The following is a 23,141-nucleotide window of genomic DNA, read 5'->3' as shown; positions in this document are numbered from 1 at the left end:
CTCTTTCTGGAGATCTCAGCTTCATATAATCATGAGAATATATCACTTTCTCAGTCTCTCCCTTCCTCTCCACCCATTCACCTTTCCTTCATCTTCCATCTTAATTCATTCTATTTGATCAAACCACCACAATGTACTTCATTCATGTCGGTTTCTCATTTGTATATTCAATCTACATTCATTCAGCATCCATTCATTCCTGTCTCTTTTTGTTTTACCTCACTGGTTTCTCAAATGCCCCATTCCCACTGCATTTCAGCTTACTTTTATATTACTCCTGGCATACCCAACTATCACTTCCATATAATATCATGTAACATAACACAGTGAGCAAAAGCATGTTCTTATACTTCTTATACTTATATATAAGTATATACTTATATATATAGCCATGTTAGACCTTGTTGAGAAACATTCATTTTTCAAAACAGACCACACCATATCCACTATTCTTCTACCAGCATATACACATCTTAAAGTTTGTTTTCCCACCCATAAATATTTTAAACAACCAACAGCATCCTTAGTGTTGAACCATTCAATAAGTTCCATTAATTCTTATGCTTGCTTTATGCTCATCTTACATTCTGCAAACAACCATCAAATCCATATTTGCAGAAAACATTTCATAACTCAAGCCTATTTGCTTTATTATACACTGTCTCTAAATCAACAAAGTACAGTAAACTTTCTTGTGCTCATAAATTTCTCAATGACCTGCCCAAGAACAAAACTCTGGCCTGCACACTCCCTGTTCTGCATAAAGCTGCAGTGCATTTCTCAGGTTTTGCTCACTGTCACCTCTTCTATCCTTTCAATCAGAATTTTGCCAAAGATCTTCCCAGAAAAGCTTAGCAATTCAATATCCCTGTAGTTTTTGCACTCATTCTTGTTACCCTTCCCTTTGTGTAGGGAAACGATGTCAACATTTTTCCACTCATCAGGCACAGATTTAACATGTGCTAAAGTAGTTGTTCTCTAAGCAAATCACATTTATAATTTTTTCCTTAGGTCACCCCTCCCTCCCATTCTTGAAATAATTTTATTGATAGGCAGACTAAACCTCATTCCTATGAACCATTCTGTACGCCTTTTTCAACGCTTACAAAATGGTTTGCTTCTGTTTGTTGTAGCAACTTTGAAGTACGCTCTTTCATTTAAATAGTTAGGAAACAGCAAGGCAATATGCTGATGGTCCCTTGAAAGCTACATGGATCAAAATATATCTGCTCTTGAATACCGACAAGAGTCAGCTATCTTTGTTTCCCAATATAACACAGGACTGATTAAACTAAAGCTTCAGGAACACCTATGCACCCCCCCTTTTTTTGGCAACACTAGAAGCCCCTTTTAACCACAGTTTAAATCTGTAACAGGGTTTCTGATAATTGTGATGTGAAGGAACATTCTAAAATTGGCTTAACAAAGTTTATAAACAACAACAAAAAAATCTACCACAAACTCCAGGGAGACCCCACCCGCCCCAAATATCCTAGTTCTGCCCTTGTACATAACTTATCTCTAACCAGTTCAAACTATTGCCTTGCCTCTCACCCTCTAAAAAAACATTAAGGGTGTTTTTGGCCACCAAATATTACATAAGATACCTATGAATGAATGAATGAATGAATGAATGAATGAATGAATGAATGAATGAATGAATGAATGAATGATGATGGATGGATGGATGGATGGATGGATGGATGGATGGATGGATGGATAGATAGATAGATAGATAGATAGATAGATAGATAGATAGATAGATAGTAGAAATAGCACATTTTGATATCCAATCACTTCCCACTTCCCACCAAATATTACATAAGATACCTATATCTGATAGTCTCTCTCTCTCTCTCTCTGTTCATGTACAGTATGTGTGTGTGTGTGTGTGTAGAATTAGCACATTTTGATATTCAATCACTTCCCAGACAATTTTAGGAGTAGGCTGCATTTTTCCCACCAATTCTTACTCTGTTTGAGGAAAGAGATCTTGCTTTAGCAATTCTTTCAATAGAGAAGAGGGTGGAGAAATTCTGGTGGGTGGAATGTGGTGTTCTTGAAGTTATTCAGTTACAAGGTAGACAAAGAATATGAATGTCTTTCCTGGCACTATACAATAATCTTTCCAATGGTCTGTAGCCTGCCAAGCTACCCACACTTCAATTAAAGCCTAAGGAAAGACATAAGGTGGGAGCTTTTCCAGTAATAGTTCCACTTAGTGGAGTTCTGCCCTTGAGAAATTGTTGGCTAGTTTTCCTTCTGCTGAAAAAAGCATCCATTCAATTTTTCTGCCCATAAATGTGATGGACAATTTGTATCATGTTCTAGTTTTTTTTTTTTCTCCTGTGCATCAGGATTCCCATTTGCAGTTCCTATAATCTATTTTGGACTGTAAAAGATAAGAAAAAAGAAGAATTCTCAGACTATCATGTAAGTGCTTTTAAAAAAAAAGTCAGTATTTTTTGTCATCTCTAGGAAGTAGAGAATTAAAGAAGCACCTTCAAGAGAACTACTGTAACGTATTCTATACCAGAAGACACCTTCCTTATAAGATCCCTAAGTAAAATATAAGGAAATGACCACATAAATAATGTTTACATTTAGGAAATACTTAAAAGATAACAGTATCTGAGAAATCTTTTATTTCTCAAGAAGCTGCACTCAACTCTTGGCAGTCAAGAGTTTAGCTGAACTATTATGAATGAGTTTTTAAGGTATTTCAGCATTTGCAATTTTCTTCTTTAGTTACTCAACCCTTGCTGATAAGTAGCAATGTGCAAAATATATCTTGTTCTGGGACTGTTGTAAACACAAAGTGTCTTCCTGGAATATACAGTAGCTGAGCTTCAAAGTGACAATGAGATTATTTCTTTGTCTCTGGTTGGCTGGCATCTGTGACTGATGAAGTCACCCTACACAAAAGGACAGCAGCAAGCAAGTTACAGTGATGAAGCTGACAAAAGCCACTACACCTCCCCATTGCCCCGTGCTTTTGGAGCAAGCCACTCTCTGACAGAAAGGTCAAAGCAGAGGAGCACACAGTCGGTGTTGTGCCTCCCAGATATCTTTAAGGAGAGCAGTTACTAGCATAGCAGTAACTACCGGGATGATCACTGAAAAGCTGAATAAGGAAACCTAGTTCTTCTCGAGAAGAAAACAACTTTTAATTTTCTCCAAGTGAATATTAAATCAAGTAAAGAAAAGAAAATCAAGGAACTCCACTAAAAAAAAAATGGCCCTAATCACTCTCTCTGCTTGTAGTGACATTGACTTGAAAAGGAGAAAAAGAAAGACAAAAAAGAAAAATCTTCTAATAGTTTGCCAGGACCCTTCCAACTACCTTTGATTTGTTGAGGTCCACGATCTGTTGATCCACTCTTCCAAGGGTTGCTGATGAATTGTGCCAGATTCCATGTTTCTTTCCAACTGTTCTGAATCTCCTGTATCTGATCTCAAAGAAGGGAGCAGAGACAGCTGGAAGAGAGAAACCAGAATGGCATAGTCCAGCAGCAACCCTTGGAAGAACAATAAAAGCCTTGTGAGAGGTACCATTCTCTCTCCTGCATGCTCTGTTCTCTTATATGATCTAATACAATGAAACTGTTACACCTCTACATTATTGTTTCTGGTTGCATTAATACTTCTACTCACCCCTTCTCATTACACATCTGGAGAGTTCCTACTTGGGGAAGGCTGATGTAGATCATTATCTATGCAGATCATTACCTATGGCTGTCCAATGCTTCAGATTCGATTTAGAAGACATACTTCAGAATGTGCAGTAATGAGGATGCCATCCTGTCTGTGACTCATTAAAGCAGTCATATCCATTTCTAGAAGCTACACACTCCTGGAAGCAGTCAAGCCTCCTTTAATGAGTCATAGGCAGGTGTTTCGTTCATGTTCCAATATGAAATATGAAACAGAAGATCTCAAGTTCAACTTTTATGGCTGCCATAAAATTCTGCTCACCTATCTCCAATATGAGGAAATTAACAATATACCTTACAGATGCAGAAGATGAATTTGAGGCATTTTGACCAAATTTAAAGCATGGTTTATTATTTTCTAGTTGTAAATCAAGATTATGTAAATACATTCTAAGTATTATTTATATAAATATATAGGTCCAAGGTTAGCACTTACTGAGCCTCCAGCTTCCTTTTTCTCAGAATGATGCAGGAAGCTGTGACAATTACACAGGTAGATCTTCACTTACGACCACAATTGGGACCAGAACTTCCATCGCTAAGCGATGCAGTCGTTAAGTGAATAGTGCCTGATTTTACGACCTTTTTGAGCAGTTGTTAAGTGAATCACTGTGGTCCTTAAGCAAATCACATAGTTATTAAGCGAATCTGGCTTCCTCTGTTGACTTTGCTTGTTGGAAGCTCCCTGGGAAGGTCACAAATGACGACAATGTGACCCCAGGACGCTGCAACCATCATAAATACATGCTGGCTGCCAAGCACCCAAATTTTGTTTATGTGACTGCAGAGACACTGCAATGGTTGTAAGTGGGAGGACCAGTTGTAAGTCACTTTTTCCAGTGCCATCGTAACTTTGAACAGTGGTTAAACAAATGGTCTTAAGTCGAGGACTACCTGCACTATATAAATAATACTATTTACCACCTTTGACTTCACTCTTCCTCTCACATTTATTTGAATTTTACCATGCCTTTTTACCCTGGCATCCAATAGTAGAAATCCTTCATATATATATATATTTACATCACATATTATTTCTATTTTACTAACAAGATGCAGTTATAGCTAGGGTGTAGTTTTAGTGGTCAACATTAACTTGGAACCAAAATGTTTCATCTGGATTTTTTAATGATATTTTACAGGTTTATAAAATAAACTGTAATCTTACGTATTCTAATCTGAACTGATAAACACAGCAATGCGGCCTCCGCAATGCAGATGTAATTATTTTAGTCTAATTAATGAAGAAATCATTCACTTTAAGTTGCATAATCCCTGGGAGAGCATCCCAAGCATCATAGCTCGGTTTAGTTCCTCAGCTCAGATCTTGAGGGAAGGGACCTGCTGTCGTTCCCTCTGTCTACTGTTGGGAAGACCTCACCACAGGAAGACTCATGCAGGACATGTTTGGTGATGGACAGAGGATGGAAGGAACCGTGGATTTTTATTTATTTATTTATCTATATTTCAAATTTGTCTCCACCCATCTCACTAAAGAGCAACTCTGCAGATGACAGAGTTCCCACTGTGCTCTCAATCAGGGGACGAAATTATACCAGCTCAGAACTTCTCAGGCCCATTTTCCTGGGGTGTAGCCACAAATCAATTGGAGAAAGTCTTCCTCTCCTTTTTGGGGTATTATGAACTGAGTATCATTATACTATAATTTTCATTTGAAGGAGACAGAGGGCTCATTTCCAAATTCAAGCAGAATGAAATAAAAAGAAAATGAACCACATGTACTGTAATGAGAGATGAAAGTGGCTGAACTTTACCCCAGGATACCTCTACTCAGTACTGGCACCAGGTTTTTCAATCTGGTTAACTATTTCTAGAGTAAAGAAACAGCTCACATAATCAGTTCTTCATCTCATATGTTGGAGCATAGTTCTCATGAAGATAAAAGTATTGTTGCAAAATTATTTTAGACCAAAGGCCTGAGAAAATATAAACAGAAAGTACCTGAAATGTCACATGTCTGCTTGTCCCTTGGTGAGAATGTTGGTGGTACACTGTGTCGGTAGACAATATGTGGCTTTTTATGCTCTTCTTCATATTCTTGTTGGTCAGGTGATATGAGTGGTTCTACAAAGTATTCTCCATCATGAGACCTAAATGTGCCTAACTGAGAAGGAATGAGAGACACATCATATAACTTTCAATGGATCTGTGCTAAAGACAGAAAGCTACAAAAGTTTAATACAGATTTATAAATCTTCTGCTGAGAACTATCCCACACAATAGCTATTTCTCAGACCCACAAGGCTGCATTTTTTTTCTGATTTGGCACACAGAAAATTTGCTTTATATCTTTTATCATTCCGAAACTTCCTGCTTATCAGCCCTTTTTTGGGCCAAGGACTATACTTGGCCTGAATGATGTGGTAAAGGCTACACTCCAAAAAATGGAATGGAGCCACAAAATTACTTTTACTTCATATAAATGCAATGAAAGTTAAATCAATTACATTAAAGTTGATATAATTACTCCCACATATTTAATAATTTTCTCCTTGGATCATGTGAAAATTATAATTTGACAGCAACTTTAGGAAGACTCCTGGGAGTCACACACAAGCTTTGGAGGTAGTTTGTAGCCTTTGGAAATGCACATTGTGATCCATGGTGCCTAATGACATAGGAACCATGTCTAGCTGCAGCTCCTTGAATGTACACTCAGTTGCCAACCTCAGCTGATCTCTATTTAAAGCAGGTCGCAGCACTTGGCCAACTTTGGGTGTGCAAGTTTGGGTCTGATTAGCACTGAAGACTTCCAGAGAATCCTAGGGCTGTATACCAGCTTGAGAAGTTGAAGAACTAACCAGGAAGAATGCAGAGGCAAACCACTTTTGTACAGCTGTTACTAAATTGATCTGTCCATGAAGTTACTAAATGGATCTGTCCATGAAGTCACCAGCAGCCGAGCACAATTTGAAGGAGACATTATTATTATTATTTTTTTTAAATGCCAGCTTGTCCAGCAAAAACACCCTCCAATCACTGCCACAATCCCCAGGCATCATGGCCAACAAACCTGGAGGGCACCATTTGGGGAATGGTTGGGATAATTTATGAAACAATTTTAAACAATTTTAGATAGCACAATGAAAAAACCAGTCTCATGGCTCACTATCAGGTTCTGAATTTTGATGGATTTATCTCTTTAAACCATTTTGGAAGCCACTCACTTACTATGCTACAGTGGTTCAACCAGAGAAACCAACAAGGAAGAAGGACATTTTCCCAGGAAGTTTGCTTTTACTTAGCCAGCCTTGCCTTCAACATGCCTCCCAAATTAGTTACCCATCCAATTTCTTGGAGAGGACTGGAACGTAAGTAATACAGTGGAAATTAACCTGGAGTACCAAGCAAGGGTGACTATACTGAGACAGGTTGATTGAGTAAGGAATTCTTCCCTTCACATCTTTCACCAGAGCATCAGGCTAATATCTCACAAACACAAGCTCAAGACTGTATGTAACAAAAAATACGGACTATGGGGGAAAGGGGAATGATTTTACTTTGTGTATGGACCTCTTCTTCTAAGGGTTTCCATGATAAAATAATGGAAGATCCTAGTCTGTCTGGCCTTTCCTTAAAAACTCCCCTTCCACTCTAATAAAAATTAGAAAGAAAGATGCATTGGGTCTTCCTGCACAAAACTCAGAAATACAAACCTTAACAAAATGCTCTGAACATCCTATAAATACAAGGGGTGACTGTCTGTCAGACACACTAAAGGCAGATACCATACAACAGAGCCTTACTTCCCCCACATTCTTGGGGCTACTTCCAAGTTATGGGGGAGGGTTCTTCCTGCCATTTCCCATAATTTATTTTTGATATTGAAAAGCAGGAACTGTATCTCTTGACAACCTTCTCTCCTTTCCACCTTAAGTCTCTATAAAAGAGCCTGGGCTCCCTTAAGGTTGATCTTCCATGAAAGTGAATGCCAAATCTTGCAATGCCTTCTCTACCAGGAAGTGGGTGTGAACTGTTTTCCTCCTCTGCTAAACCCTGCTTGTGATGCGCGCCTGGAGGGCTGGAATAACACACTCCCACCAGTTCTGCTGGCTCTCTTTGGAGAACTCGGGGGCGGTATCGGCCCTCCTCCTTCTTCTCTGCCCCACCCACCAAACACCGGAACATCACAATAACAACAAGCCCCGAAAGTTACCATCACCCTGCAAACTGGAAGAAGTCAGGATGGTTTGGGGGTGGAGAATGTGGGCTTCCCATCCTTCAGCCCTTTCCCCTTTGATGTAGGGCACTGCCACTGGGACAGTTCGGCCTGGCTGGTAAGTATAGCTAAACTCAGCTGCTTGCATCCCCTTCTCTGGAATACAGAGGAAGGGAAGAAGAGGAGCCTGCCCCCCCACCCCCACCCCCCCACTCAGTTATATTTGCAGAACAGGTCTTGCAAATCTATTATGGAAAACCAAAACCCCACCTCTTCACCACTCAGAGCAGATAGCTCCCAAATTATGATTTCGTATAGCAGGGAACTTCCCCCCCTCCCCTCCCCTCCCCTCTCAAGAACAGTTCTCAAATTGAAAGGGAGAAAAATGAAATTACTGATTTGGTGCTTTGAAAGCCTCTCCCTACCCCCCCAACAGGTTCTCTGAACTGTCTGTCTGATGGGGGGGGGGAGTGGGTTGGAATGGTTCCTCAGCCAAAATGTAGGTATACTGACAGTTCCTTGCCTTTTTCAACTCCCAGTCCACTAAACTGGAGCCTTCCTGAGGATGGCAGAGTTACTGGCTCTGAGCAATGGCACTCAAATCTGCATGAAGTAAACTTTCATCCCTAGGGGGAGTGAGGAGGGAGGAATGGGATGACGCAGTTTCTATTTGTCTCCCTCCACCTTAAATGTCTCTTGGGCGACAAAGTGGGCGTCAAAGTGCCACCCTTATTTGGGGCTCAGACTAAAAATGTTCCTCACCAACTCACTCATCTGCCCTCTCCTCCCAAAAGCCGCCTGGGGTAAACGCCACCTCCTCGATTCCGCTCCCAGTGCAAACTCTGCTCACATCGGAGTATCCCTCATGTTAAGTCATTGAAAGTCTTCTGGGACACTGCTGTTGCCAAACAGCTTCCCAAACTACCTGGCTGTGATGACCTTTAGAGGGGAAGTATAGAAATTGTTCATTACTACTGCATGTTTCTGGCAGCTCCCTGAACTCCCCTCCCTTCTTCTCCCCCACCCATCAATCAAAGTGAGAACTCCTTAAAAGCAAAGCCTTTGATTCTTTTGCCATAGACTCCAGTAATGATTTCTTAAGTTCTTTGCCACTTGATAGAAGTTATTTATAATCTTCCTTGAAAAAGAAAAAAAGAAGGGTGGCCAGGCAAGGGGGGACCCGGTGAAAGAAATGCACCCTGTTGTAGTGTTGATCAGCACAACTTTGAAGAAAGAGTTTTGTTTTGCTTTCAAGTTTTATTGAAATCAAAACCAAGAAAGCTGTGGAAAAGACGACAATGAAAAGATGCTTAAAAATGCAGGATGGGCTTCCAACTCTCCTAGCAAGATCCAGTGCTGGGAATTGAGGACTTTTCTTAAGAAGCTGCTGATTTTCATCCTGTAAACAAAACCCTGAATTCAGCAAGACGATATATACTTACCATCCCAGAACACAAGCTTATGACTGCTGTATGTTGGGGCTCTGTATTGACATGTCCTCTATAGAAACAATGCTTAATATCACTTTCCTCCTCGGTGTAAAAGTTTGTTTGGTTAACCTCGGGTTCTCCGAGGAAGCTGACCGTGAAAAGAGGGGCAATAAATCCTGAATGGGCTGTAAGGTTGAAAACGAAGTGTTGCCCAAAGGCTTCCAATCTATAATGCACTTGGGTGGTACTGAAAGAAGAGGAGGAGATGGAAGAAGAAAGAGCATCCAGGATCCAGGGCTTGGCTTCTGAAGGAAGGCTTCGTTTCTTTCTTTGAAAGTGCACCTTTGCAGGCAATGGTTCTCCAAGCTCATTCACACGGGTTGGGATCACAATCTCGTACTCTCTCAGTGTCTCCAGCAGTTTGGCTGTGAAAAGTTAACATAGGTCCCCATGAATGGATATGGGGCGTGGGTGTGCGCGCGCATGCACAAACAGTTGAACAGTACTTTTTCCTGTGCTGGTCAAACAGTATTTCCCCCAAACAGTGAGATTAATTTAACCAGTCACGAAGGAATATTCTTGTTGGAACTGACTCAAAAGTCCTTCCAAAACTTCATCTAGTCTGTCTCCAGATTAAACACCTTCCTTACCACCCACTCAGATCTGTAATATTCTCAGAGTTGACCCTTCTGCATATAGTCACATAGGTAAGAAAGCTGGAAGTTAGAAACTGGCAGCAAAGGATGCTGAAGTGACTTTTAGCACTTATGTAACCAAGCTAAATAGTGCAAACAGCATGTAGAATCAGCAACATTTACAAAATGAAAAGAAACTCATTTAGGACCTGCAGATGCCCTTTCCAAAACTACTTACTGCAGCATTACAGGTACGAACACAGTAGTTGTCCAATATTAATATAAGATAAACTCATCACATAGGAAATCAGCATTTAAAAAAAAAAAAAAAACTTTGCAAGAAGCTTCTCAGACCCTCACTGTTTGAGAGAATCCTGTCACCAACAACAGTTTTAAACTGTGCTCCCTCGCATAATTTGATTAAAAAAGACCTTGTTAGCTTTAATGCAAAAGGCCAAAATGTCAAGAGATAGATAAATAGATATATGCTGGCAGTTATGCCGGGTGGACTTTTTTTTTTTTTTCCCGGGTGTCGAGAGGGCATTTGGGGAACTGATCGGTGCTTTCTAGGACATGCACGAAAGAGCCACCATGAATAAAATTAGCATACATTTGTAGGCGGAGCTGCTCGTACACTGGAGACGCTGGAACTCAACTGGGTTAATATCGCTCTCTGAGCTGTGCCATTTTCCTCCCCTGCGGCACTGGAGAGGGGGGAAAAGCCTGACCCCGCACAAAGTTATGCCAAGCTCGCTCGCTCGCTCGCTCTCCAAAAACCGTGCGCGCTGCTCTTGCGACTTCTCTTCGTCCTGCCAGCATCTTACCTTGTCGCAGATGCTCCCCGTGCTCCCTGGCGGCGGCTGCTGCTGCTGCTGCTGCTGCTGCGCCGGCTCTATTCAAGAAGTCTTGTAGGAATAGCGTGCTTAATCCTACCGCCCATAACACCAGCTGCATGGTGGTTCGCGCCGCTTCGTTGCAGCGATCAAGCTTTCCACCCCCCTTGGCCCCCCCCAAAGTCTTCCCTTCTAGTTGCTTGGGGAGGGGGGCGGAGAGGGGAGGGGAGGGGGTTTATTGTCAAAACTCCAGGGGTCTTTTCTCCCCTCCTCCTCCTCCTCCCCCCACACCTCTTTCCTCGGCTTCACTTTTATTAAACGTGAGGATCGCGCTCATCTAATTGGTTTTCTCGGGGTTCGGCTGTGGCGATAACTGTCCGCCCTGGAGACAGTTGATCGAGAAGAGAAACAGGATTCGAGCTCGGAAGATCAGATACACCAGCATCGTGCTTAGCGAGAGGGGCTGGTGGAGGAACGGGAAAAATCAGCCCCAGCAGCGGCGGCGGCGGCGGCGGCGGCTCCCTCTTCACCCTCCTCCCCCCCACCTTTTCTCTGCCGCTGCACTTCAGGGTCCTTGGAAAGTCTTAGGATACGGGGAGGCGGGATCCGAGAGTTCCCGCCTCCCTGGAAGGAGGGGACAAAAGGCTGGAGAAGGTGGGGAAGGCAGCGCTCCCGTGCCTTGCTTGCCGTGGGAGCTTTATGGCGGGGAGGCCCCGTATTTTTTGGGGTTGGGAAGCTCATTGCTGCGTTCGCTCGGCCGCGTCCAAGCAGCCGACGCTTGCAAGAGCGCGGCGTCTCTTTCCCTCGCAACGTCCTCCCTGCAGGAAGCCTTGCCCTGAACTCCCGGGCGCGCTGGCAGAGGAGGCACCGGCCCTAAATGGGCAGGACGTAAACGCTCTTGGCAAAGGCGTCGTGTCGGTGGCGCGCCTTTCGCCTGCCTTCCCTCCCCGTCCCCGTTAGCATGTTGCCTCCTGAATCCGCCTGGCTCTGCTCTGAGCCCCCTTAAGTGTGGGCGCTGATCAGCCAAGCTTGCCTCAATTCATCTTCCCCTTCGATAAAAATTAACCCCGGACAATCAAGCGTTTTAGTAATATTTTCTGGAAAGTGCCTGGGTTTTTTGGGGGGAGGGGGTTCAGTTTGGCTTCAGAGACACCAAAAGAAAGTAGGCCATCGGCCAGGAAAAAACTGCCTATGCTGCTCTTAAGAAATAATTGAATACCCTCCTTGAAGTTTTACTTGTATTATTTTAGCATACTTTTAGACAGGCTGTTTTAAAGCTAGGGAATTTCTGCTGGTTTATTTAGGCATGAACAAGTGAAAAAAAAAATAGCTTTTTCTGATGCAATCCTTTTTATTTGTGTACTTTGATGTAGGCTTTATTGAATTCAATACTGTAGTCTTTTCAGGGAAAAAAAATGTGTAGGATTGACCATATAGCATGCTGGAATCAATGCAAGTGAATATACTGGGCAGATAAACACGGATGGCTAGAAAATAATTGGGAACATACATCTGGGCACATCAGAGCTTCTTCCCTCTGTGCCTCTCCTGTACCCCCATCGACCTCTAAACCAAGGTTACACACACACTTACAGAGATTGATTTTCTGGAAGATCAATACTCCCATGTAAAAAAGCGAATTTCACTCTTGAAATGTGAAGTAATCACATAGAAAGATGAAGGCCACGATCAGCAACACTTGGAAAACAGGGTTGGGATAACCAATAGCATTACCCCTGCTTCCAATAAACAACCATAAAGCCAGGATGAGAACACCCCACATGTTCATCAGTATGATCAAAAAACTTTTAATGTATGAATGTGGAACAAAGCCGGCAACGCATCTCTTCCCTGGTTTAAATTTACCAGTGGTCCCTTTTTTTAACAGGTCAATTGTTCTTTTGACAGACTGCTGTATGCATATTTAAAAAACAGTCCTACTGGTCTTCCAGAAGATGTTTAGACCTGTGTACATGTAGGCGCCTCTACCCAGGTAGCCTGGCAGACACCCCTGCAGAAGTGCCCCCTCCGGTCTCCCTTGCAGGCTCAGCCCAAAGGCCTGCAGAGCATGGTCTGTGCCTGGTGACTGGATGGGGAGGAATGTACCCACAGCAGACTTCAATAGCCAGTAGGAGTTGGGCAGATCCCAGTCCTGATCATGCCACTGCCAGCATTCTTAACAAGACATTGATTGTCTATACTGCGAGTTTTGTGTCTGGAGAAGAAGGGAAAAAGCACTATAATAGCCAACAAACTAAAGACTATTCAGGGTCCCTCTGCAGTAGGTTAGGGATGAGACAGAAGCGATGTCATGGGTAGAGCGCTCTTAAAAAATGCTTATTGAGGTGTTTTTGTGCCACAGTAAGTAGAATGAGCCCTTGGTTAACCATAACAATTCATATAACAAATACCAGCAGTGTAAACATTAAAATGATGACATCCGTCTCTGCTGAATTAAAGTTACAATGAAGTAACTACAGGCCTCTCTTCATTTGCAAATAACCATGGTACAAACGTGCCTGGACAACACCTTTTTTCTGCTATGTTTCATGATGCATCTCATCTTCAACCTTTGAGCAAGGCAGCCTTAAGCTGTCTTTATCTGTACTGGTGTTAAAGTAATATTTGCCCCTTTATCTGACACTGCCCATGGGTAACGTGAAGGTGTGGAAAATTTAATAATTGTTCCCATCACCTTGGAGGCACCTGAGGTGACTGGGATCCGCACCAATACAGGCAGCACAAGGGCTGACAATTAGGGAAGCAAATTTAATGCTGGTACAGTTTTCTACCAGCTCAAAGAACAGGAGGATAACTCTTCAGCTCAGCTGTGGGGAAAGGCCACAGAGTGATACGGAATTATACAGGATTTAGTAAATATGCTATTCTCATCTTTTTTTTTTTTTCCTTTTGGTGCCTTTGAGTCACTGTTGACTCCTGGTGACTGTCTGGACAAGTCCTACAGTTTTCTTGGCATGATTTCAGAAGTGGTTTGCCCTTGCCTTCTTTCTAGGGCCGAGAGAGAGGGACTGGCCCAGGGTCACCCATCTGGCTTTGTGTCTAAGGCAGGACTAGAAATCATGATCTCCTGGGTTCTAGCCTGGTGCCTTAACCACTACACCAAACTGGTTCTCTGTTCTCATCTAGTTCACATAATTTCAGGATAGCACTAGAATTAAAAATAAACTCTTAAACGGGCCTTAAATGTTATTCATTTTATTTGGACCTTTTCTATGGTGTACCCATGGGAAGTACTTTCAGTTTTCTTCAGAAAAGTCCTTGAGGTGGTTAGAATGAAAGCAACTTGCCAAAAATCATGTTTTGAACTCAAGCACTTTTTAAAACTCTCATTTTAATCTAATCATCTCTGTTGTTACACCAGTGCTGTTTGCACAACAGGCTTCAGTCAGTGAACCAACTAATCTGGCTAAGTCTTCTAACCCAGTGTTTCTCAACCTTGGCAGCTTGAAGATGTGTGGACTTCAACTTCTCAGAGTTCCCCAGCCAGCAGCTTCACACATCTTCAAGTTGCCAAGGTTGAGAAACACTGTTCTAACTGATGGTTCAGGCAACACAGCAATGTTTCGCTTTCTCCAGGAAGTGCTTGGTATCTCATGAATCCTTGCATCAGGAAATATCTTTACAACTCCATTTGGTTCACTGTTGGCTCAGCAGGCAGCAGTAGGCCTGGCTTTGGTGCTACAGCCAATCAGTGTTTGGGTTGTAATTGTGATTATGCTGTCAAGTTTTTGCAGTGAAGCCTAAGATGGAAAAGCTGGACTTCATAGCTGCCTGTATCTTCAATTCAGTGTCTGTGTTCATAGAACACCTTTAGCTGGTTAGGTACAAACTTAACTCCTGCATTTTTGCACAGCTTACTTAGTATTAATTTTGGTTAGTTTTTTAATGGCTTAGTTACCTGCTATATGAACTGAGACCACTGGATCACCGTATTATGGAAATCCAGAACATGGGTTAATTTGGAAATGGGTTAAATGTCTTGTGTAAATACACTCTTTTTTCTTAAGAGGACTGACTGGCAGGATTTGGAAAGTACCTCACATTTGACTGGAATATAGGATTCATATAATGCAGCTTATCAGATGAGGGTAACTTAATATACTCACCTAAACCTGGGGCTCTCTATTATTAAAACTAACCTTCTCTTGCTTCACTGCTGATTGAATTATGGCGTTTGCACAATATGCTAACCTCACTACTGGCCCACTTTAGCATACTGGGCAATCAGGGCCTGGGCCACAAAATAATTACATATATCTGAAGCCAGTCATTGTCTTCTGCAGCAAATCAGTAAACAATCTTATCTCACCTTAAAATGTAATGCATGTGTTTACTAGAACAAATGGACTCCAGCTATAAAAGCTTATGCTACAATAAAGGTTACTATTCTAGGTACCCCATGTCTTTTTTCCAGATATTCAAAGCATGTCATGAAATAAAAATGGAGGGTAGACATATGGTAGTCATAGCAAGCTCTGCTGTTCAGTGCTTTCTTTATTCTCCTGATTGTTATCCCACCTTTCCTCTCTTCTGCAATTTTATGCACCCAACAATAATCTTGTAAGGTTGGTTGCACTGAGATGAGGGACTGATTCAACAACACCCAGTGAGCTTTCTGTGTGAGATGATTTGCCCTATCTTTGCCCAACACCTTACCACTTTACTGCATTGTCTGGCCTATTGGTTTGCACAGAGCCTCTCCATATCCAATTTGACATCCATAGTATTTGTTCTGGGCAGTCAGAAACACTGAATTGTAGAGGCCGTTGTACTACAATTGCAGGTCATAGAAAGCAATTATACACTATATAATTGTACAGAATAGATTCTAGTGTTAATAAGAAGCAAGTTGCAGAGTGCAATTCTGGTCTTTCATCTAGACTCCATAGCACATGTGGATCTAAAGTTTAAGCCACTAAAATTAAATACTTTTAAAGTCCATTTATTTCAGTCACAGAGTTGCTGACAGATTTTTACAAAAAAATCCTGTTTTGTAAAAAAAAAAAATCAATTGATTTAAGCAGAACTTGTTGATTTGTTTTAGATTACAGCTTTAAGCATAGGTTTAATATCTCCAACTAATATCTATGATTCTAAAATGTCAAATTTAATTCTGTTATGGCACTGTATAATAATTTCAAGCTTTTATAATATTACCAAAAATGTCCCAATAATTATTTAGCATTTTTTTTCCTGAAAAGCTGAGTTTTAATGTTTTGTTTATAGGATTTATATCCTATATTTTCACCAACAGATGGTGCTCAAGGCAGCTAACAAGAAAAAATTTAAACAATACAGTACAGTACAACTAAAAGCATACATTAAAACACATTAAGATATACCATAAAACAACAACCATAACTTGAAAAATACTATCTTCATCAACCAATCCTTGACTACATGTGAAAAAATTGCTTATTTTCCCCCCTGGCAATATAAGGATCATAGAGAAGGAGTTAGCTTTACCTCCTCTTAGAGTAGAGAGTAGCCACTGAGTAGGTTCTCTCATGTTTCCAGCAGCTGTGCCTTGATGATGGCAAGACTGAAAGAGAGTATTTTCCTAAAGATCTTAACACCTAGGCAGATTCCTTGGGATATGGTTTCAAGTTGCGAAGAACATCATACGTCATAACCAGCACATTGAATTGTGCCTAAAACGTATCAGTAGTTAGTGAGGTAGTTTTAACATGGAACTCATATTATCCTTTTAGCCAACCTCAATCAACAGTTTGAACCAACTGAACTTCTAAACCATTTTAGGGACTCCCCGTGGTGGAGAGTATTACAATTGTCCACATAGGTTGTAATCAAAATATGTATCACCTAGCCAAATAACTAACATTATAAAGGACAGGCACATTAATGCTATGTGGACAGATGTACCTTCAACATACTGTGTAGGTTCAGGCCTGAGGCTAGGAATCTTCAGGTAGAGTATAACTTTCCAGCATAGATTGTATCCCTAACCCTATTTCCTATTTCCTTGTGACTGTCCAAAAGTACCATTGTCTTTTCTGGATTAAGCTTCACTACATTAACAGCACTGGACACTGATTTAGGATTTCAACATCTTCCTTGGAAGATGGAGATGCAGAGTTAAAGTTAGAGATCATTAGCCTACTAATGGCATTGAACATCCAAAATACAGAATATTTCCTAACAGTATTAAAAGACAATAAAATGAAGACTGTTAACCAACAAGAATACCTCAGCACCATCTCTTGAAACCACTTGTCCAAGAAGGAGCAGACCCACCACAAAATAATGCTGCCAAGACCTATCCCAATTAAGATGTCATGGTTAATTGAATGAAAAATGTCTGAGAAGTCCAGCAAAATCGAAAGGAACACACTCCCCTTACTAGTTTGCAAAGTGGATCGTTTACCATGGTAACCAAAGCAATCTCTTTCTCATAACCACACCTGAAATTATGCTATGTTTAATCTACCACATGCTCATATTGAAATATTGGAGACTGGCTAGAAATTATCCAGTATGAATTTCAAGGACTTCACTCCCTGGAATATATAGCTGGCTGAGATTCATGAGAGACGTCTGCAGAAATTCAGAAAGGACAGGGATGCATCTGTGTGTGTGTGTGCGCACACGTGTGCATGCAAACTTATATAACTTTGCTATAGATCGCTAAGGATTGTTGACTCTTTGGTAGCAGTATCCTTTTGTATCCTTAACTGTTCCACTAGTTAAAATTTTAAGTTTATTTTTCCTAACATTCTGATACAGCTTCACCTTTTACCTTTCTACTTGTTAAAAGCATAGATGCCCTGTCAAAACACCTGCCTTTTAAAAGTTAAAAATCTTTTCCACCAGCACTTGAGAAAAGCTTATGGGTATATTAGCACTAACATATGTGTGTGTTTCTTCCTGTACATATCTTAAGGAATAGAATCTTAAAAGAGGGTCCTGACACAGCTAAAGCAGAACTGGGCAAAGAGCATCCAATATTTGTATAAGATTTGTACCTAATAAAGTTGATTAGATTTGTATCTAATAAAGTTTAGTCATACTAGCTAATTGTCACATCTGCATAGGAAACTGCCATCATGACACAGCTGCATTGATAGCAAAGTCACACTTTATTATTTAAATTAGTACAGAAGGTACTCAAATTAAATAGCAAACATATGCACTTGGCCTTGTCGGTTATGAGTTATGAATATTCATTTAAATAGTGAGGCTGTTCATCACTGGGTATGTATGATTTGATCCTTTTCCAAATGTTGTTTCTTAGTTTAATGCAGGAAAACTCAGCCATTCAAATGTTTATGCACTCTTCATAATCCATGGCACTATGCATATATTTTACTGTTTACATTAAGTAAAAAGGTTATATCCAAATCATTTTTGAATAATGAAGTTATACTTTACCAGAGCTTTATTCAGAAGGAAATGATAAGTGTGTCTCACTAGTAAATCTGCATTTCAGCTCCATCATTCCTAGAACCTTGTATTTAACACTGTGTTAGAATAGCTGGTTCCATAGTTTGTAGTCTTCACTACTTTTCTAATGTTCAGCTTTATCTGACGAGTAAATATACAGAAAAAAATTACTATTAATTTGCAGAGAAGATGGAAGTCAGATTCTATTTATGCCTGCCACACACATGCTTATCTTTATACTGTTTATATAGAGTAACTATCATACTTTTGTTCAATATTTACAGTTACTTGAATAGACAAAAAACCCTTCTAGCTCTAAACTAATGTTTTTCAAACATGGCAACTTTAAGATTAGTGGATTTCAGCTCCCAGAATTCCCTAGCTGGGCAGAGGGGGGGAGTTGAAATCCACACCTGAGGAATATTGATATAATTGTGAAACAGTGCTAACATACTTGTAATCCAGTTGTACTGGACTCAGATCTCACAGTGCCCAGCCAGTCAGGGTAATCAAGTTAGTTATACTGGCTGGGGATAATGGGAGTTGTAATTCAATGGCTTTAGAGTTTACCAGCAGTTCTTAAGCTTGTTAACATTAAATCCAACCAGTTACTCTATTAGATAATCTATGTCCCACCAATGCAGGGAAAAAAACTTATTTTTTTCCAAGTGTGACACAGAAATACATACATATACATTTAACATTCTGTTATAGTATTCTTAGGTATGTGTATAGAGATATATTTTCATTATGCTGCCCAAACTAAAAAATACTTCCAAATGATGAGAGAGTGCTAACTGGTGCAAAACATTATTTCATTTCATTTCATTTTTTTTGGCTCCTAAAGCCAAACCAAAACATGCATCTACATAATGAGAGCTAACTGTGGTTGAAGCAAAGCTTCAGAATTCTTTCTTTTATAAGCTCCTGCATAAAGTATTTATTGACATCAAAATAAAATCTTTAGACAACAAAGCAATTATAACCTATACCTGGGCTATAGCTTCTCTTGCTTCAAAGTACAGAATTGGAAGGGGTCATTTAGGGTCGAACCCCTGCTCCGTGCTGGAATCCAAGTTAAAGCATTTGCAACAGATGGCTGTCTTGTCTCTTGCTGAACTCGTCCAGTGAATGGGAGACCTCTGCCTCTCCTGAGTAGCTAGCTGTACTGTTGAACTGGTCTTAATATTAGAGGGTTTTTTTTTTTTTTTTTAACATTCCACTGAAGTCTGTCCTTCTATAACTGAAATCCATGTTTTGTATTCTGGAATGATAGAGAATAGGTCTCCTTCTGTGTGACATCCTTTCAAGGACTTGAAGAATACCATCAATTTTCCCCACTCAGTCTTCCCAAGGCTATACATATACAGCGCTTTCTCTTTTCATATTTTTAGCCCCTTAATAATTTTGTTTCTCTTTTCTTTACCTATTATTGTGTGTCTGAATACTTTTTAAAACATGATCCCCAGAACAGCAGCACAGCACAGAGTACTCAGAGTGGAGACAAGCTAATACAGATTAAAGAACTAGAACTTCCCTTGAATTAGAAACTGTACAGTACTTCTGTTAATGCAGCCGAAAATTGTACTTTCCCTCTTTGCCACTCATCACACTTCTGAGTCATATTCAATTTGCAGTCAAATACTAGTCCAAGTACTTGAGGAAAAGCACTATTATTAAGTCAACTTTTCGAGACCTATACCTGTGCATTTAATTGTTACCTAAGTGAAAAAATCCACATTTCTTATTGTTAAATTCCATTTTGTTATTTTCAGCCCATTTCTGTAAGCTGTTAACAGCTGTGTCTGCAGGAGGGATGGGGGTAGGTGGCAAATGCAGTGTCATGTGATGCAATCCCATCCGTTTAGTACAGTGTTTCTCAGCCTTGACAACTTTAAGATCTGTGGACTTCAATTCCTAGAATTCTGGGAGTTGAAGTCCACAAATCTTAAAGTTGCCACGATTGAGAAATACTGCTTTAGTACAATGTGATATTGCACACATATATGAAAGAAGCACAGCTTATATTGTGATGATCCTGTAGCCTACCCCTATAAAGACCAATTTGAATTACGTTTCTGTCTTCCTGAGCATTAGTTATCCCACCCAATTTTGTGTCATCTGCAGATTGGATAAGCTTTCCCTCCACCTCTTCATCTAAGACACTAATAAAATGATAAGGAGTAGAAGACCCAGAACTGAATTTGGTGGCAATGTACCTGCTACCTTATACCAGTTTAAGCAGTTTCCTCAACCCTGATTGCTCATTGGAAGGACTGATAATGAAGCTCAAGCTCAGATACTTTGGTCACCTAATGCGAAGAGAGGACTCTTTGGAAAAGACCCTGATGCTGGGAAAGATTGAAGGCAAAAGGAGAAGGGGATGGCAGAGGATGAGATGGTTAGATAGCATCACTGAAGCAACGAGCATGAAACTGAGCAAACTCAGGGAGGCAGTGAAGGACAAGAAGGCCTGGCGCAATATGGTTCATGGGATCACAAAGAGTCGGACACGACTTAACGACTGAACAACAACAACAAAAGCAGTTTCCATTAAAGAATATATTTGGTATTAATTTGAGGTGAATACACTTTATGTTCATTTGATTTTATCCTGTTAGTCAACTCCTAATCTCTGTTGTGAGGGAAATATAAAAATAATTATGAAGTTTCCTTCAACAGGGAAGCATTTGATGGGCTAGCATAACTTTTCTAAAGTTAATTGCTAGGACATTTTAGTTTATTTAATCTGTCAGTAATGTTATTGTGTTAAAAAACAAATCATGTGTATATTTGTTAAAAACAAAACTTAAGTATTATACCCAAACGCAACCAAGCAAATCGGTTATTGAAAATATCATTCACATATCACTCCCTCAAAATATATTTTCAAGAACAAACCTGCTATTTATTATTTATGCATTTTAACATTTCTGCTCAACCTTTTTAAAAAATATGGTCAAGGAAGTTTACAGAAACGCATAAAACGAGAACATAACAAACGAACAATTTAAAAGTAAAAATAATATAAAACGCAAGAACAAGAGCAATCCAGATTGTAATAAGAACAAGTAGGCTTGCTGAATATAATTGTCTTTGCTGCCAGTTTAAAAATAAAGAGCAATAGGCCAGACATACCAATGAAGAAACTTTATTCCAGATTTTAACTACCACCCCTAAAAATGCTTGATACATGTAATGTACACCTGTCAACAGATGAAACAGAAGCTTGACCCTGACAATTAGAAAAAGTCCTCAGGTTAGGCAGGCTCTAAAGAGAGGTTAGAAGATTGAAATACAGATAGACCTCGACTTAAAACCATTTGTTTAACGACCGTTTGAAGTTACGATGGCACTGAAAAAAGTGACTTATGACTGTGGCAGTGACCCCATGGTCATGTGATCAAAATTTGGGTGCTTGGCAACTGCAACGATGGTTGCAACGCCCCAGGGTCACAAGATCACCATTTGTGACCTTCCCAGGGGGCTTCCAACAAACAAAGTCAATGGGGGAAGCCAGATTCACTTAACAACCATAGTGATTCACTTAATGACCACAGCAAAAAAGGTTGTAAAATCAGGTGCTACTCACTTAATGACCGCATTGTTTAGTGACAGAAGTTCTGGTCCCAATTATGGTCATAAGTCAAGGACTACTTGTATTCCTTATATTCCTTGTATTCCTTATATTACTTTTATTAGAACCCTACATTGTATAGTGTTCTTGTCCAAAATATCTCATGGCAATTTTTGGAGAGTTCTGCCACACACATACCCATGGAATGAACAACATTTCTTCATAGAGGAAACATCTCAAAGGCACACCTTTTCCCTGTCCTTCCTTGCAGGATGAATGCTTCGGTGTCAGTGAGGCAAAGGCCATTGAAATCAGTTTAGACACGGGGACAGCAAGCTGAGAAATGATCAGTATGGAATTGATGGAAGTCGAGCTTTGTGACCATAGTAGCGTTCTTTTTCACAATAGCACTGAAAGACAAACAGTTGCACCATGACTTTTTGATATATTTCTGACAGGATGCAGAATCTTTGACAATAAGGCATTCTTCAAGGCACAGTTGGCAACAGTTCAGTTTTCCTTTGTGGGGCGCACTTTGTTCCCAAATGCATAGGCTCTCAGTCCAGCTGAAAAGGTCCAATCAACTCACTCCTTCTGGCATCCTCAAGATTGCCAGGAATTTAAATGAAAGGAATATTCTCAATGCAAAAAGAACTATTTTGCTTCCCTTTGGTATGTTAGCTTGAAGGTGGATTCTGACAATGGTGCTCCTGCAGTGGTCCAAATAAAATCGAAGAGAAATGTGGAAATCATGCCCACCAAATGCAAATTTGATGGTTCCAGATAATAAAAATATATTAGACATGATGTCAGATTTTAACTGAATAGCATATTTGTTATTTTTTAAATCTTTCATCCCATATTTATGGGAAATTTCTTTCTCTTTTCTCATAATTTACAATTCTTTTCCCTTTAAAATTAAAAAATGGAAAGATTTAGAAATATCTACAGCTGAAGAATGGATAATGAAATTAATGGAATTTTACTTCACACTCAAAAAAATGAAATTTTGATTTTGGGATTTAATGACCGATTTATTTTGCAACTATAGAAATACTTTGTATTAATCTTTTTAATATTTTTGTTGATATAGATTTATTCTGTAACTTTTTAAATATTTGAGTAAGAGGTAAATGTATTTTATATTTATACCTGTACCAAAGAAAGTTGGAAGTTATTCTTCAGCTGTAGATATTTCTAAATCTTTCCATTTTTTAATTTTAAAGGGAAAAGAATTGTAAATTATGAGAAAAGAGAAAGAAATTTCCCATAAATATGGGATGAAAGATTTAAAAAATAACAAATATGCTATTCAGTTAAAATCTGACATCATGTCTAATATATTTTTATT

The 23,141-nt window shown here is 39.9% G+C and overlaps 1 protein-coding gene and 1 long non-coding RNA gene across 8 annotated transcripts in view; one reads left to right on the top strand and one right to left on the bottom strand.

Moving 5' to 3' along the window:
- The window catches only part of ADAMTS9 (ADAM metallopeptidase with thrombospondin type 1 motif 9), a 143,366-nt gene extending 131,379 nt beyond the window's left edge, over nucleotides 1–11,987 (bottom strand). For 2 of the 6 annotated variants that reach the window (XR_015794964.1, XM_088134396.1), the window contains exons 1-3: nucleotides 10,783–11,987; nucleotides 9,336–9,748; nucleotides 5,676–5,838 (exon numbers count right to left, since the gene is read on the bottom strand). Coding sequence is in view for 5 of the 6 variants with exons in the window: in XM_088134396.1 (XP_087990522.1) it covers nucleotides 5,676–5,838; nucleotides 9,336–9,748; nucleotides 10,783–10,912 (706 nt within the window). In the remaining variant the exon portion in view is untranslated. The remainder of the gene's footprint in view (nucleotides 1–5,675; nucleotides 5,839–9,335; nucleotides 9,749–10,782) is intronic. The other 4 variants (XM_025170168.2, XM_088134395.1, XM_025170169.2 and 1 more) reach the window with 3 other exon arrangements.
- LOC148216746 (uncharacterized) overlaps nucleotides 7,854–23,141 on the top strand; it is an 88,563-nt gene continuing 73,275 nt past the window's right edge. For both annotated transcript variants that reach the window (XR_015794966.1, XR_015794965.1), the window contains exons 1-2: nucleotides 7,854–8,011; nucleotides 20,341–20,795. This is a non-coding gene — a long non-coding RNA (uncharacterized LOC148216746). The remainder of the gene's footprint in view (nucleotides 8,012–20,340; nucleotides 20,796–23,141) is intronic.

Source organism: Python bivittatus, unplaced genomic scaffold (genome assembly GCF_059951505.1).
Source record: "Python bivittatus isolate LINGU-HERP-01145 unplaced genomic scaffold, Pbiv_v1 ctg000080_np1212, whole genome shotgun sequence".
NCBI classification, from domain to species: Eukaryota; Metazoa; Chordata; class Lepidosauria; order Squamata; family Pythonidae; genus Python; species Python bivittatus.
Note: the sequence above shows the minus strand (reverse complement) of the source record. Positions and strands in the feature narration are given on the sequence as shown.